At 43.8% G+C, this 16,620-nt stretch overlaps 1 protein-coding gene across 1 annotated transcript in view; it reads left to right on the forward strand.

Annotated features, from left to right (window-relative positions):
- Positions 1-10,221, forward strand: part of KIAA1210 (KIAA1210 ortholog) — a 75,703-nt gene extending 65,482 nt beyond the window's left edge. Inside the window, 7 exon segments of the mRNA XM_069464204.1 lie at positions 1,241-2,110; positions 2,315-2,804; positions 3,129-3,600; positions 4,030-5,443; positions 6,521-6,684; positions 8,419-8,524; positions 10,034-10,221. Coding sequence (XP_069320305.1) covers positions 1,241-2,110; positions 2,315-2,804; positions 3,129-3,600; positions 4,030-5,443; positions 6,521-6,684; positions 8,419-8,524; positions 10,034-10,221 — 3,704 coding nt within the window.
- Positions 10,222-16,620: the final 6,399 nt, after the last annotated feature.

Below are 16,620 nucleotides of genomic sequence, written 5' to 3' on the forward strand. Positions count from 1 at the left end.
CAGCCACCATCTGTCAAATCCCCAAACAACAAATACTACCCGAGTGAAAATCTCTCTGTGTGTTTGTGTGTGTGCATATGTGGATGTTGGCTCTAGCTGAAGGCAAGCTAATTTCAAGCAATATTTGATAAAAAAAAATCCAGTTCCACAAATTAAGTTGAACAGTTATTCATGTTTTTGCCACAAAGGATTTCACATGTAGGTTTAAAGACAGGATATTCCTAAACACATTTTCCCATGAAAACTAACAAAACCACAAAACCGTCCTGCAAAAAAATAGAAAGAAAGATTATATGAGTAATCTTTTATGCTGTTTTCAGATTTATTTTTTTAATAGTTGTCTCTTTTACACACACAGGCTAGAACCAACTCAATACCCTTGGGGGCAGATACTTTGGTTGGTTTTCCATATAATGGGAGTGGTTTGGAGCACAGCCAGCTATTCCAGCACTGTATGCTGGATGTGAGATGTGCGCTGGGTGCGATATGAAGCCACTAGATGGAGCCAGGGATACAGCAGATGGTGAGGGAAGAAAGGCAGCAAGGAGTCCTTTCACCTGGGGATCAAATTAAGTTCCTTAGACCAAGTACTGGAAAGTACTAGAAAGGAGAGGAGCAATCTATATAACTGCTACCTTGTGTTTGACCAGAGGCCCGTTAAGGTGTTCCAAGAATTGCTTTGCATGTATATTACACAGGATTATTTTAATACAAGAGAGGAGAAATTAGAAGAAAAGAGGGCCATAATTCAACCTCCCAGATAACTCCTATTGATACCTTTCCAAATAAAATAAAATAAAATCAAAGCAATACATGCATACGATATGAAATTTCAAGCAGTTCAGATAAACATTAAGTAGAAAATAGAAGAGCTAAATATAAAGTAAAAATTTCCCTTCCTCCCGCCCCAGTCAGTTTCCTCAAAGGTAATCATTGTTATAAGTTCAAATTTTGCCTTTTGATATTTCTCACACCCAATGGTGGACCAGACTATTGATAAAATGGTGATGAGCCAACCCAGGAATCAGTTCATGAAACTGGCATTTCCTTCTGATTAAAAAATGTCCAAACTGCAGAAGGCTAATAGTGACCAATTTACTCTCTGTCTTCTGAACAGCCACTTCTCCATACTAGGGAATTCAGTAGCAAATAGGTACCCACTGGGCCAGGGCATGGTATTCTTATTTTAGGAAGTCAAAAGCACATATGTTTCTCCTTTCCTTATTTGTCTTTGGTACAGGTCTCTCAAGCCAGGAACAGAACAACAAAACTGAGATTTATGATAAGAAGACAAAAGATCAGGCTCTAAACATGAATGCTGCTGCAAGTCTGGGCTATCCAACATTAGCAGCATATGGAAGAAGACGGAGAAGAAAAGGATCAAGTACTTCCAGGATGAATGAGTATAGATCCAAAGGAAGAAGCTTTAAACAATCCAGCCAAGGGCACAGCCTGGGCGACAGAGCTGGGTACTCATCTACTGATAAGACTGACAGAAATTTCTGCCATCTGCCCTTGGAGGAGCAAGTCATGGAGAAGCCTAAAACTGCACAAGCAGAGACCACCACCTCTCAGGAGTTTCTTTCAGATAAAGGTGACACAGGCAAGAGAAATGCTGGCATAGACTTCGAAGCCAGAAAAGCATCAGCACAACCCATACCTGAAGACGTGGAAGAGTCCATGGCTAGTGGTCCACTACCATGCCACGAAGAGGAGGCTTCTGGAGCTACGAAGACAGAAGCCAGAGCTTCTCTTTTACCAATGGTGAAAAGCCCTTTTACAACCCAAAAAGAGGCCATTCTTTCAGTGGCAGCAGAGGCTCAGATGGTCACAGATCCTTCTCATATCCAGCCGGAAGAGAAAGAAGCTTTCAGGCTTTGTTCACAAAATGCCCAGTACAAAATGCAGTCAGCCCACAACGTCCCAAGTATCCACAAAGGAAAGCGTCCTAGAAATGCTCTCCAGGCCTTTGCAGCAAGCGTTTGGGGTATGATGGGTGCTACCAGTACTACAGCTGAGGGAGGCATTTCTGCCCAGAGGCTACTTCCCAGAAGCCTTGCCCAGTCGTTGAGGAAGCCTGAAGCTGAAGAAGTCCCCTCAGATTCAGAGAGTGCTTCAGAGGAGGGGAGTGGTTCTGAGGAGCAGCTGGCTCCTGGACATGCTTTCCAGTCCTCATGGAAGCCTGAAGATGAACAAGAAGTCTTCCCAGAATCAGAAGGTTTAGCTGTGGGATTAAGCCATTTTGAGAAGCAGGTGCCTCCTGGATGCCGACCCCAGTCTTTGGGGAAGCCTAAAGCTAAAGAAGTGTCCTTAGATTCAGAGAGTATTCCCAAGGAGGAGAGCGGTTCTGAGGAACTGGCTCACAGTCACTCTTCCCAGTCCTTGGAGAAGCTTGAAGATGAACAAGAAGTTTTGTCAGAATCAAAAAGTTTTGTTGTGGACTTGAACAGCTCTGAGGAGGAGCTGGTCCCCAGATACACTTCCCAGTCCTTACAGGAGCCTGAAGATGAAGAATTCTCCACAGATTTCGATAGTTATGATGAAAAGTACAACAGTGCTGAGGATTTGAGCAGCTCGGAGGAAGATCTGCCCCTCAAACACCCTGCCCAGGCCTTGGAGAAATCCGAAGACCAAGAAGAAGTCACTTCAGTTTCAAAGAACCCCTCCAAAGAGGGGAATGCTTCTGTGCAGCAACTGGCTCCCAGACACCCTTCTCAGCCCACTGGGAGGCCTACTGTTCAGCAACAAGTCTCCGCCAGCTCAGTGAGCACTGCTGCAGAAGGGAGTGGTTCTGCGGGGCCCATGCCTCCCAGACGCCCTTTCCAGCCAGGGTTGAGCCCTACCTGTGAGCAACAAGTCTCTGCAGGTCCAGAGAGCACTGCTGTGGAGTGGGGCATGTATATGGAGCCGCTGCCTCCCAGAATGTCTTCTAAGCGCCTGATGAGGTCGAAAGTTGAACAAAAAGTCTCCTCAGGTTCAGAAATTACAAGTATGGAAGGGGCTGTTTCTATGGAGCTGCTATCTCCTGAATGTCCTTCCCAGCCCTTGGTGAGGCCAATGGTCAAGCAACAAGTCTCCGAAGGTGCAGAGAGTGCTGCTGTTGAGGGAAGCATTTCTGTGGCACTGAGACCTCCCAGACACGCTTTCCAGCCATGGGTGAGCCCTAAAGTGCAGCAAAAGGTTTCCTCATTTCCAGACGGCACGGCTGTTAAGAGGAGCATTTCTATGAAGCCTCTGCCTCCTAAACTTCTTTCCCAGCCCATGATGAACCCTAAAGTTCAACAAAACGTGTTCTTAGGTTCAGAGGGTGTTGCTGAGACAGTCATTTCTGCAGGGCCTCTTCTCTCCAAATATTCTCCCCAGCACTTCACAAATCCTCAAGTCCAGCAAATCTCAGAAAGCACTACCATCGAGGAAGGCATTTTTGTGGAGCTGCTGCCTCCTGGATGCCCTTCCCAGCCCTTGAGGAGGCCTAAAGTGCAGCCACAGATGATTACCCTAAACTCAGCAAACACTTCTGCAGGATGGAGTGGTCCTGTGGAGCCAATGCCTCCCAGACACGCCTTCCAACCATGGGTGAACCCTAAATTTGAGCAACAAGTCCCTGCAGGTCCAGAGAGTGCTGCAGCTGAGGGGAGCGTTTCTATGGAGCCAATGCCTGCCAGATGCCGTTTCCAGCCATGGGTGATCCCTACATTTGAGCAACATGTCTCTGCAGGTTCAGTGAGTGCTTCTGCAGAATGGAGCGGTTCCATGGAGCCCATGCCTCCCGGATGCCCATTCCAGCCATGGGTAAACCCTAAATTCACGCAACAAGTCTCTGTAGGTCCAGAGAGCTCTGCTGCTGAGGGGAGCATTTCTATGGAGTCGAGTCCTCCCAGACCTCATTCTGTGCCCCAGATGAGATCAGTATTTGAGCAAGAAGTCTCCTCAGGCTCAATGAGCACTTCTGCAGGAAGGAGCACCGGTCCCGTGGAGCCAATACCTCCCAGGTATGCTTTCCAGCCTTGGGTGAACCCTAAATTCAAGCAACAAGTCTCTGCAGGTCCAGAGAATGTTGCCACTGAGAAGGGCATTTCTTCAGAGCTGCCAATTCCCAGAAGTCAATCCCAGTCCACTGTGAAACAGAAAGTCCAGCAAATGTCCTCAAGTGTTAACGATGCTGCTGTTGAGGCAGGCACTTCTGAGAGGCCACTGCTTCCCACATATCCTGCCCAGTTCTCGGTGAAGTCTAGAGTTCAGGAAATGTCCTCACGTCTAGAAAGCACTGCTATTGAAGAAGGCATTTCTAAGAAATCTCAGTGTCCCAGGCGTCCTTCCCAGTCATTCGTGAAGTTTATGGCACAGCAAATCTTTTCCGAGAGCCCTACTGTTGAGGGAGGCATTTACGTGGATCCTCTGTCTCACAGTCCTTTTAAATCTTCCTCGAAGCCTAAGGTCGAGCACCAAGGGTTCTCAGACTGGGAGAGTGCTGACCCTGAGCGAGGCATTTCTGTGAAGATGCTGCCTGTGAAGCACCCTTTACAGTCCGCGGGGAGGCCCGAAGACCCACAAGAAGGTTTCTCATATTCAGAAAGTGCTTCTGTGAAGTGGAGCAGTTCTAAAAAGAAGCCACCTCTGAGACAGCTTTCCCAGGACTTCGGGAAGCTTGAGTACCAGCAAGAAGTCTCCTCAGTTTCTAAGAGTTTTTCTGAAGAGGGCAAGAAATATGAAGAGCAGATGCCTTCCAGATGCCCTTCCCAAGCCTTGGATGGGTCTGAATTCCAGCCACAGATTTTCCCAATGGGCTCAGTGAACATACCTGTACAGTGGAGCAGTCCTGAAGAGCACCTGCCCCCCGGTGACCCTTTCCAGGCTCTTGGAGACCCTGAATATCAGCAACATGTTTATTCAAGTTCTGCTCCTGCTGAGGGAACCATTTTTGAGAGCAATGCTGGCAGCTTATCCCTACCAAGAGGCTCAGCTGCTCTAAACAAAACCAAGAAGCACAGCCAAGGTTCTGAAGACCTCATTAAGAGCATCCTGACGCCTGCTACCAAACCCGGGAAGTTTACCACTGATCCTGCCTGGCAAACATCCATTTCTGGCGGCAGTTACTCTAAGGAAGAAGTTCTTGAGAGTGATGGTAGAAATAATAACCGCCATTCAGATTTACCCAATGAGGCTGATGTTGAAAACCTTTTTGGAGTTCGACTGAAAAGAATCTCTTCCTCACAGAAGTATAAGAGTGAGCAACAAGATAACTTTACCCAGCTTCCTTCCTTCCCTCTGGGCCCGATCTCATCCTCTGCAGGTAGGGAATGTCAAATCAGAAGAAGCGCTTCCCAGGGGCTCCTGAACACTGCAGAGAACCTCACCGCAATATCTGACTTTGCAGAGAAGCAAAATAGCAGGTCCAAATCTGAAGGCATGGCCAAGAAGAATCCTGCTTACAAGACCTCAGGTGAGACTTTTATCTCTGCAGATGGCAAGTAGGTACCAAGTGGAAGGAAGAACTGGAAACAAAGCCTTAAATAGGCCTTAAAGTTTTTTCTAGCCTCGCCTAGTAAGTTGATGCTTTGTTAGGGCTGGCTTGCGAATTTGGCAAGATAGTGCCCCATTCTAGGTTAATAGATTTGGAAGTAGTTAATTTTGAGTCTTCTCCTCTAGACACACATCCACATTCCATAATGGACACATGACCATCTCACCATTCCCTCTTCCCCCACTCTGTGTACACCTTACATTTGGATGGAATTTTATGCTTTTCTCAAAATACTTTTACATGTATTGTGTATTTTTAAAGCTAAATCATTAATAGAGCATTATGTTCAGACTCTCAGCCTGAAATCTTAATTTACTGTAAATGTTTGTACTCTCAAGTTTCTTCATTTACCTGAAATATCTAAGAATCCAGAGCTAGGCGATCTTTGGGGCACTAATCTCTCCCAAAACCTTTGTACATTCACACTCACCATCACATAGTCTTGTATATACCTGTAACCACACGTCTGTAGCCACACACCTGCGTGAGACACTGCGATGTTAAAAATACCCCAAGATTTTCCTTGGAGTTAGAGGAATGACACCAATGGACTGAGCCTCTGGCTTCCTAGGAATTTTCCCAGCCACCTAGCAACCATTGTCCTACCCTGATTTGGGGGTGGGAAGAGGGATGGATAAGGAAAGGAAAGGGCCAGTAAGGGGACAGTATGCTCACTTTTAAGTACAGCTTCTAAACTACCCAAGGAACACCTACCTTGCCAAGGTGTGTGTGTGGGGGGGTGGGGCACAAAAGAAGGTGCCCCTTCTATACTTGATATCTGTTTATTTTCATTTGGCAATTAACAAGGATTCCATTTGGGACATTATTATTGGTAAGCCCCAGCCAGGCTCAGGATCCTGCTTACCTCCTCCCAAAGTGTGTGTGAAGAGCATGTTTCTTTTGACTATCCATAGGAATTAAACAATAGTCAAATACAACAACAACAAGTCCCTGCCTACCTTGCTTCAGTTCTAACTCCTTTCATTCCTTTCTCAGCAAAGCATCCTGGTCAACAGTCAGATGATGCCGTCTCAGAGCCAGATTGGATAACTATGGCAATGCAGAAGCAGAGGCGTTTCCAGGCCCACGATCCTATGAAAGAGCCAAAAACCAAGAGCAGAGCTGGAGCCAAGGCTGAGACTAAGGAGCCTAAATATGGGGTAGGACCTGGGGCAGTGCAGAAAACACTCCCAAAGGTTACTGGAGCCACTGATTAAGCTTCCATTGGGAACTTTTCCAGACATGCAGCTCCCCCTCTCTTTGGGAGCATTTATCAAGGCAGGAGGACTCTTCAAGGGGGAAAAGACTTGCTTTGTACTTATAAAAACGTTCCCCACTTTATGCTCTTAAGGGGTTTGTAAAAAGTAGTGGATATGTAGAGTCTATAAATCAAAGCCTGCCCTAAATATTCTAGAGAAGGCTTCCATGATATTGATTAAGAAATAAGGAGTAAGTCATTTTAAAAAACCCAAAGGTAACCACTGGGATAAGAGTTGAGTGACTATCCTTTACAGATATTTTATGCCTATACATATGAATATATATTTTTATAAATGGAATCAAACCATAAATACTATTTTTTCCCTTTAACACTTCATTTCTGGGCACCTTTCCATTTCAGTACATAACAATTTCCCTTTCTCTGTTTGATGTTTGGATTTCTACATATTGATTTGGTTTGGAGTGGCACCTACCTGTAGGTTGAAAAAAGTGTTTCATGGTGAACTAGGCCAATAGTACCACACGTAGGTCAGGGATGATGGGATGACGCCTTGCTCCCCTCTTATCAAAAGTGCAGAAAATTGACTCAAGAAAACATATCACATTTACATATCAAGAGATACATCTAAGTTCCTATACTTTTAAGTGCTTACTAAATTTGTTGAGGGACCACCATTTGTTGTGAGGACCTGTTTAATTCTTTGCTTTAAAGATCTTTTCTTTCTTTTTTTTTGAAATAGAGTCTTGCTCTCTTCCCTGGCTAGAGTCCAGTGGCGTCATCATAGCTCACAGCAACCTCAAACTCCTGGGCTTAAGCCATCCTCCTCTCTCAGCCTCCTGAGTAGCTGGGACTACAGGCACACGCCACTGTGCCTGACTAATTTTTCTATTTTTAGTAGAGACGGGGTCTCACTCTTGCTCAGGCTGGTCTCGAGCTCCTAAACTCAAGCGATCCTCCTGCCTCGGCCTCCCAGAGTGCTAGGATTACAGGCGTGAGCCACCACACCCAGCCTAAAAGATCTTTTCTTTTTCATCATTAGTATCTACATGGGAGCAGGATCATACAGGGATAAGGTCCACCTTGGTTAAAGCTTTTGTCAGGAGGAAATATACTAGTGTACATAAACTCATGAATTTAGACCAGTTATGGAGAGGTTAGTTTGAAAAAACCTAAACTAAAACTTTCAAAAGACCTACAGTTATATCACTTTCTAATACAGGCAGTGCTTCAAGTCATATGTCAGCAAGTTTTGAAAAGTAAAAGTAGAAACCCCATGGAACTCACATCAATGAGCTGATCAGATTTGTTTATAACCACCACATTCTGTTAGCTTGCTGTTAAATGCTGGTAAAGTGCTAGGGAAAAGATTGTTCTCAAGTTAACTAATTCTCATGTTAACCTGCTTACACGGTTTGTATAATTAGACAACTTTTTCTTTCAGACCTGAAAAGTGATAAACTTGAGCTAGCTTAGGTTTTGTGAACCTAAATTCCAAACCAAGGGTCTAAGTGCTATTTCTTTCCTTAACTATGTCTATATCTAATCTCTTTCCTTTCGATTACTTTTGAACTCATAATACCCAGGACAGGGCTTGCAACCTATGGTCTTCTGAATAATTTGCTGTTTATATGTCAGGACTTACAAGCTTTCTGTTTTCATTTTTGTATTAAAGAGAACTGACCCTGCAAATGAAAACCAACCAAAAATGATTTTAACTTCTGATGTCTGTGGACAGGGGAAGACAGCACAGATGAAGCTACCTAAGTCTACCAAATCAGGTAAAAGCATACACCCGGACACCCTCCCCGCCCCCCAAAAAAAGAACAGCCCTGGCAGAATGTTGTGAAACTTTTGCACTTTCAAGCTCAGGTAATACATGTCTCTTACCTCTCAAATCAGCTTCACGATTCTCTCGTGGCTCTTTGATTAGCTACAGATACCAGCTTGTTTTAGGAAAATCCAATTATTATGACTAATTTAAGTCTAGTGTGTAACTTTCAGAGGGTTTTCTAGTCTTTCACTTCATCAAAGAAGCTGTCTAGGTACAAAACTGTGGTCACTAAAACATTCTTGTGCCTGGGTAAGCAAGAGGAAAATACCAAGTCACTTTCCAGTTCATAGCAAAGCAGTATTTTCTCACCTTCTACATCCCCAATGAAGCTGTTGAAAATAATTCACTCTAAAGGCCCAGTGGTATTGAATTGTATTTAATTATTTAAAAAGCTCGTTTCAGCCCCTCTGTATTCTGAGCAGGGATGCGAGAGGTGGGGAAATGTTGATGGCTAAAAAATACTGTGCTGAGATATAATAGAATGATCTTATCAGTAAGAGTTGTGGACCAGAGGGACTTTTTTCACCCAGAGCAGGGATGAGGGGAGGATGGATTTATATTGAACCATCTTTTCTCTCTCCTTTAATCCCTCTCATGAAGAAATTAGACTAGGAATTCAGGAACGCATTATATGAAATAGCAGCAGCTGACCTGCTTACAACCATTAAAGGCCTCACAGGCACTATACTCCTGTTGTTTTTCAACTCCCACTGTGCATTAGAATCACGTGATTTAAAAAGCAATTAGAGCTTTTTAAAAAGTGCCTATGGCCCTGGCTCCATCCATAGAGATTCTAATTCAGTTGCTTCAGGAAATGTCAGGGACATTGTTACTTTTAAAAGAGCCCTAGGTGGGTCTAATGCATAGCCAGGATTGAGAACCATTGGTTGAGTCTGAGCCACTGAGTAAATCAACCCTAAAGCAGGATGAGGGGGAGGGAGTGGAATTGGGGAATAGGGTGGTAATCAACTTGGCCAAGGTAGTTGGTACAATATTGTTTAGCATCGACTTTTACTGGGTGCGTCTATTGAGTTATCAGTCATTTCATTTCACATGACATCATGGATTGGCAAAGCAAAAGTAATATTGCTTTATTTGAAATTTTAGAAAATGAGCAGATACAGTATGTTTCCCCTCTGGTCTCAGTTCAAAAGTATAAGACAATTCAGTAGTAACTGCCCAAAGATTGGCAGTTCCAGTTCTAGGTATTACCTCTCAGGCCTTCCCCTGTCCAGGTCCCTGTGGCCATAGCTGTGTTGATTTTACCCATTTGACATTGCCCATGCACTGACTTTTAGAAGCCTGGCAATGAAGGGAAAAGGAGTTGGAGATCTCCAAGAGCAGAGGGATCAGAGGAAAGCTGAGAGGAGGAAACATTTTATTGCGTCCCATAAACAACATACCTCAGTATCTCTGGGGTTTATCACTGCTTGTGTGTTATTTGCTGTGGTTCCAGTTGAATTTGAAGATCAGAAGATACCACAAGTACCTACCATGGGTAAAGAAACCAAAGGATCTTCACCTGTCCCAGCTGCATCCCAACAGCTGCTGGTTAAGCCGGTTGAGCCGATTGAACCTGTCTGGTTCTCCATGGCCAAGAAGAAAGCCAAAGCATGGAGCCACAAGGCAGAGATCATGGAATAAATAGCTCCTGGGTGAAGTCTCAGCATTTTAAATGATAATTGCCAATAGCTGTATTAATTCTATGTAGTGATCTCTTTACTGTTACCGTTTTTTATTAAGACAAAAAAGCCTTAGAAATGGGAATTAAAACATAATTATTTGAATGAAATAAATGCCATGAATGCCTAACCTTCAGTACAGTCACTACCAGCATCCGGAAACCCAGCATTTCCTCCATAAAAACCACGGCAAGTGTTTGCACTGCTGTAGAATTGCAAAATCTTTGGCTTTGGATGATGTGCTTTAGAAGGGAGAAGGCAAAAAACATTTTGTCAGAGCAACTAAAAGGTGGTCATTTCCCTTGACCAAATAAAGCAATTCTGATGGGAACATCCAGATGATTTGGCTCAAGAATTGGCTTTTAAGTTTTATAAGCCTAGATAAATGCTTCAGTTACTCCGTTGTTGCTCCAAACTTTGCAAAGGCTCCTAAAAGAGGTGGTGCAAGTGAAAATTCTGGGTCTCCAAGAAAAATTTTGCACAGCCATTCACCAATCAGTTCGCTACCCCTTGAAACACCTTCCCTGAATCCCTAGGAGCACCCCCCGCTGCCCCCAATGCTTTCATCTTGGGTGACAATAACACACAGAGCACTTATACAGAGTGCCCTCTTTGCACATGCCCCATGTCAACCTGTTGCTGGCCTGGCAGCAGTGAGCACCTCCCTATGAGACAGAATGCTTCCTGGGGATGATTGTACTCCTACGGATGGTTACTCCTTCAGTGTTTGGCCTCTTGGCCCAACACTACTGTGACCCTCTCCAACTGCCCAGAAATTACTCCTTGTGCATATCCTTTTGTTCTACAGACACCAAAAGCTGTCCTTTCCATCAGGAAGATGGCAAACTCACCGCCTTGATGCAAGTCTGGAGCCACCAGAGAGCTCCCTTTCCCTCTGGCTCCAGCCTTCAGGGGGATAACTCCATGTAGCCCATCTTCTAGTCCCTTCCCCTCAGGGTCTCTGCTTCATAAAGTTTTAACCCAAAGCAAGACTACAATCCCAAAGCCACAGGGAAATGAACTTTTTGCTAACTGGAAGCCTTTGGTGATCAAATCAGTCTTTCCCCACCCTCATTCTTAGAGGCTGGAGAGCCCCTACCTCTCTGTGACCCACTCACCCCCAACCATGGGAAGAGGGAAGGCCAGAAAGGGATAGTGGGAGGGGAAGGCTCAGGATGAGACGGATGATCAGCTGTGAGGGGAGAGGGCAAGTCCCAGGAAATGTTAACTCCTTCCTTTCCATCCCGCCATTCAGTCTTTTTCTTTTATAGCACTGCCTCCAGTAGAAACTCCTACGCTGCTTAGTGATGACATAGGCACCTTTACCCTCAGAGTCAGTTCCTTAATTGGCTGGCTTTCCGAGGTGCAGACCACCTGAGATTCTCATCTAGGTTCACTGGAAGTTACTTAAATCCTCCTTTCTACATCCTCTCTTTTATTCCATCCCCTAAACCCACCAAATACTAAGGGAGGGCTCCCTTTGGATGCCTGGGCAGTAAAACTAGCTCATTTTCCTAGGAGACCCAGAGTGACTTCTCAGCATAGGTATCCCTGTGTCTGGCTCTGTTACCTCGGGGCTACTTTGCTAAAACAGAAATGCAGGCCTGGGCACCTAACTGTGCCTTCGTGTTCTGAGTGGGGTGCCACCCCATGCAAAAACGCCCAGAGAGGCAGTGAGGGGCCGGAGCTAAACACTTGGCGCTGGGTTTTGCTGATGATGGTATAATGTGACACCGTACAATCGCATGCTGGATTTTGCATTTTCTCTATAAAACATTTATTTATCCTGATACGCTAATTTAGTCTTTTTGATAATGCTAGATTTTCAATTGACTGAATTTTATTTCCTTTGTATTCCCATATAGTGAACAGTTCATTTAGGTAGATGCCCTATGCCCAGGGAATCCTAGTAGATTAGCTGCTACACCTTCCTTCCCCCTTTTCTCACAGTGGACCTCTATTAGGTTATTCTCAGTCTGAGAACTCTCCATTAATAATTTCATTTCCACAGTTAACAATAAAGCTTTTTTTTAAATGAAGAGGTTAAGTTCTTTTTAAATGCCTAAAGGCACATTCTGACAAGTTTTTCGCTTCTTTTCACTTTCTTGATTTTTGATATATGCAAAGCAAATAAATTGAATAAAGCCTGTTCTGCAGTCTGTCTCAGTCTGTGACATGGGCAGGGATATCAAATAGGATATTGACAACTCAGACCGGAAGGTGTCAGAGAAGCAAAATGTTCTTAAGTGGTTGTGCTGCACAGGAAGGGCCTCCGCACAGGTGTGCCTGGCCGAGCAGATGGCCTCCTGGTGGGCATTGGTACCAGAGGTGCTATTGAAGAGGTTTGTATATGAACACCTGGGGAGCAAAGCAATCTGGGTGGAGGGGGTGCACCTGAATAGAGGCGACAAGGGTGGTTGTACTCCAGCCTGGCTCAGGGACTGGGCCCAAGTCCTATAGCAAGATGGGCTACTGGGACAAGCCCTTTTCAGAAGCAAGTGGCTCCCCCATGCTCAGTTATCAAAATGTGACACAGAGAGAGGAAGAGAAAGGGGTTATAGACCAGATATGTAGCCTGGCCTTCCTGTAACATTGTAACATTTGTAGGGTTCAGAATAAGTTCAGTTCGGGATATTTATGTTCAAATATTTGACATATTTAAATCAACTAATACAACATATTTTATTTACTGGTTTATGTCCTTCCATGACAAATGCACCTTCAAAATGACCTGAAAGACAAGGTTAGAATTTGGAATTCTCAGACTTCTTTAAGCCTGTCCAAATGGTGTGAAAAGAGCTGACCCTCTTCTTCCCTCCCCCTGGCCATGGCCTGGCTTCTAGACCAGGCCTCATGCCCTGTCCTGGCCATACAACTACCCCTTAGGCCTAGGATCACATATCCTGGTAGGACAGTCAGCCCTTCCAAGGACAGCCCTCTTGAGGACAGCCCCAAGAGGAGCATGCAGGCCCTGGCAGCAGGCTTGGGACTGTTCAGGGGTCCCAGGTACCTGGAACATGGCCTAGCAGGGAGGTGCCCCTTGTTTCCACAGGTTCCTGTCCTGTAAGGAGAAGTGTGGCTGGAAGACGGCCAAAGTGGGGCCTCTAAAGCATGGCTGTCAGGACAGAGGTCCTTCTTCTTGCCCAAATCTAAGAGCAATACTATATTAACAACTTATGCAACATAAACACTAACAAATCAGAGCCAGTTTGAAGCCCCTCAAATCATACTATATGGAAATCTATGTATTGGCTTGCCCTTTCAGTTTAGGTAATGGTGACAAGGGGCCCTGGGCCTCCATCTCACGATGTGGTTCTAGCCATAAGGAATACTATGTGATAGTACATTTTAAAACATTGATACTAGTATAAAAACGAAGGTTGTGGAAGTGGGAAGTTTACTTCACTTTAACAGACATTAACTGAGCACTTACTAGGTGGAAAACTCAGTGCCTAAGGCTTTGAGAAAGGAAGATAAATGAAACCCTTTAAAGTCCCAACAAATCAGAAGTTCACAATGCAAAGGGTAGGGAAAGGGGAGTAAATACACACACATATAAATCAGGCACAAAGAAATACTTGGACACGAATGTTCATAGCCGCACTATTTACAATAGCCACAAGGTGGAAACAACCCAAGTGTCCATCAACGGAAGAATGATAAACAAATTGTGGTATATACATACAACGGAATATTATTCAGTCTTCAAGAGGAATGAAGTATGGATACATGCTAACATGTGGATGAACCTCAAAAATATTATGCTAAGTGAAGAAGCCAGACACAAATTCTGTTTATGTGAGATGTCTAGAATAGGTCAATCCACAGGGATGGAAAGCAGATTGGTGGTTGCCATCAGCTGGAGGGGAAAATGGGAGAGTGACTGCTTCATGGATACAGGGTTTTGGAGTGACAAAAATGGTTTGGAACTAAATAGAAGTGGTTGCACAAAATTACGAATGCACTAAATGTTACTGAAATGTTCACTTTAAAATTGTTAATTTTGCTTTATGACTTTCACCTCAATTTAAAAAAATGGTAGTATAAATTTGAATATAAGGTGTGCTACCACAGAACATAAGAGAAGGTATCAGTGCTACCAAGAGAACACCTAGGAAGCCTTCACTAAATGCAGAAATGAAGCTGTCTAGCCTCAACCACTGCACCCCTCCCCTTCTCTGATCGTCTACTCTGGTCACATGTGACTTCACATTTCCCCCCCTTAAACAGAGTCTAGAGATCAAGCCCATTGTCTCTCTTTCCTCTTTTTACTTGTCTCATTTGGTATTAGGAAATATTTCGTATCTACACAAAGGTATAGAGAATACTGCTATAAACATCCATGTATCCACCACCCAGCTTAAGAAATACAACATTACAAACAGTAGAAGCCCACTGTGGAGCCCTCCCCAATAGAATCCCCCTCCCTTTCTTTCCCTGAGAGGTAACCACCATCCTAAATGAGGTGTTTATCTTTCCCAACCACACCGTTCCACGTGCTACATTTGTATCCATCTCTCACATGCACGCCTTTTAGTCTCTCTGTATGTACCCACAAATGTGGCAATCATCTGTATGTTTTCTTAGACTTCATATACATGGTATCATGTTTGTATCCTTCTGGAACCAGCTTTTTCCCTTATGCATTTTTCTGCTACCATCACCCTGTCTTTGCCCCTCTGTGTCTCAGCCCCTGTGAGTTCTAGTCCCCTCCCCAGCCTAGTCCTTGCTGTCCCATTCGGTTACCTGCAACAGTCCCAAGCCAGGGAATTAAGGCTGGTCTGACAGTAGGTGAAACTCATCTTTCCCCGCTGATCTAAACCTGTGGTTCTTAAACCTTGGTGTGCATCAGAAGAACCTGGAGGGCTTGTTAAAACACAGATTGCTGGCCCCACCCCAGAGAATCAGTTTCTGATTCAGAGGTCAGGGAGGTGGCCTGAGAATTTGCATCTCTAACAAGTTCTCAGGTGATGCTGCTGATGCTGGTCCAGAGACCACGCTTTGGAACCACTGCCCTAAGTCAAAGTCTGGCCCAGGCTCAGCAGCACCATGTGACCTCCAGGCAAGCTGGGCCATCTATGAGGTTTCCTTTGAAACCATTCTCTAGATTAGTGCTGTCCAACAGACATATAACACGAGTCACATGTGTGTTCTAGCGACTGTGTTAAAAAAGAGAAAAGAAACTGGTGAAAGTAATTTTAATACCGTATTTTGTTTAAACCAATATATTATCATTTCAACATGTAATTAGTTATTACAGAAATATTTTACATTATTTTTCACTTACAGCACATTGAGATAGAACTAGTCACATTTCAAGTGCCCAGTAGCCACACATGGCTAGTGACTAACGTAGTAGACAGCGCACCATTAACTAAAAGCTTGAACTCCATCTCTTTACAAAAACTGTTTTAAAGTTGATATTTTAATTATTTTGGCTGCAATAAAACCATTTAAAATAAGCTTACAAATGGTGACAAATGATCCCTTTCAATGGAAGTTAAAGTGGGCCAAAACAAAAAGAGGTAAAACAGATTTGAGAGTTATTTATCTCGGAAACATCTGTCTATATTTCAACTTATTCATCTAAAACAAACTTTTATTTTTAACTTGAACAAATTCTGTCAAACATATCTGTAAAAGGTAAGAGAAAACTCAGGTATCACTTTTTGAGTGATGAATTTTGGAATGAAATCAGTATTGATGAAAATCCTTTGGGCCTCTAAAAACCAAGGACCCTAAAAAGAGTGAAGAACAGATTCTTTCTTCTTTCTGCATCCTTTTCTTTCTATTCCACCAAACTATGGAATAAAATGAGAGAAAATGAACAATTATAGAATACTAACCTGCTTTCTAAAACTAAGAAAATCATCAGTCCCTTTGTATATCTGCTGCATTTGTGTGGAGAAGAACAATATATTTTCCTTTTGTAACTTAAATCCTTGGATATCAGGGTGCTGAAGACCAATGGCTTCAGTCATGTGATCACAACCACCTTGTTTCCATCTTGCCTAACACCAGAAATGCTCGTTTTTTCTTTTTTTCTTGAGAGGCCACTCTGGAGAGATTTAAAGGAATCTCTCTGACTTAAAAGCCTGTGCTCCTTCCACAAATCATACTCCCTCCCTCCCATAATACTCCCTCCCTCCCAGTCCCTGGGTTTCCGTATCTAACATGTGGTTATGAGGCTGTTATTATGAAATACACAGCTGTGAAAATGTGGGGGGAAAAGGAAATGAAAAAAGAAAAACATTAGTTTATCATTTCAACATACTCAAAGATATACCTTAAGACTTAATTATCAATTAATTGATAAACAATCATACTATGACTAAGTTTCTTTACTTTTGCCTGTCACATA

The sequence above is a fragment of the Eulemur rufifrons genome, chromosome 30 (genome assembly GCF_041146395.1).
Source record: "Eulemur rufifrons isolate Redbay chromosome 30, OSU_ERuf_1, whole genome shotgun sequence".
In the NCBI taxonomy this organism is placed as follows: domain Eukaryota; kingdom Metazoa; phylum Chordata; class Mammalia; order Primates; family Lemuridae; genus Eulemur; species Eulemur rufifrons.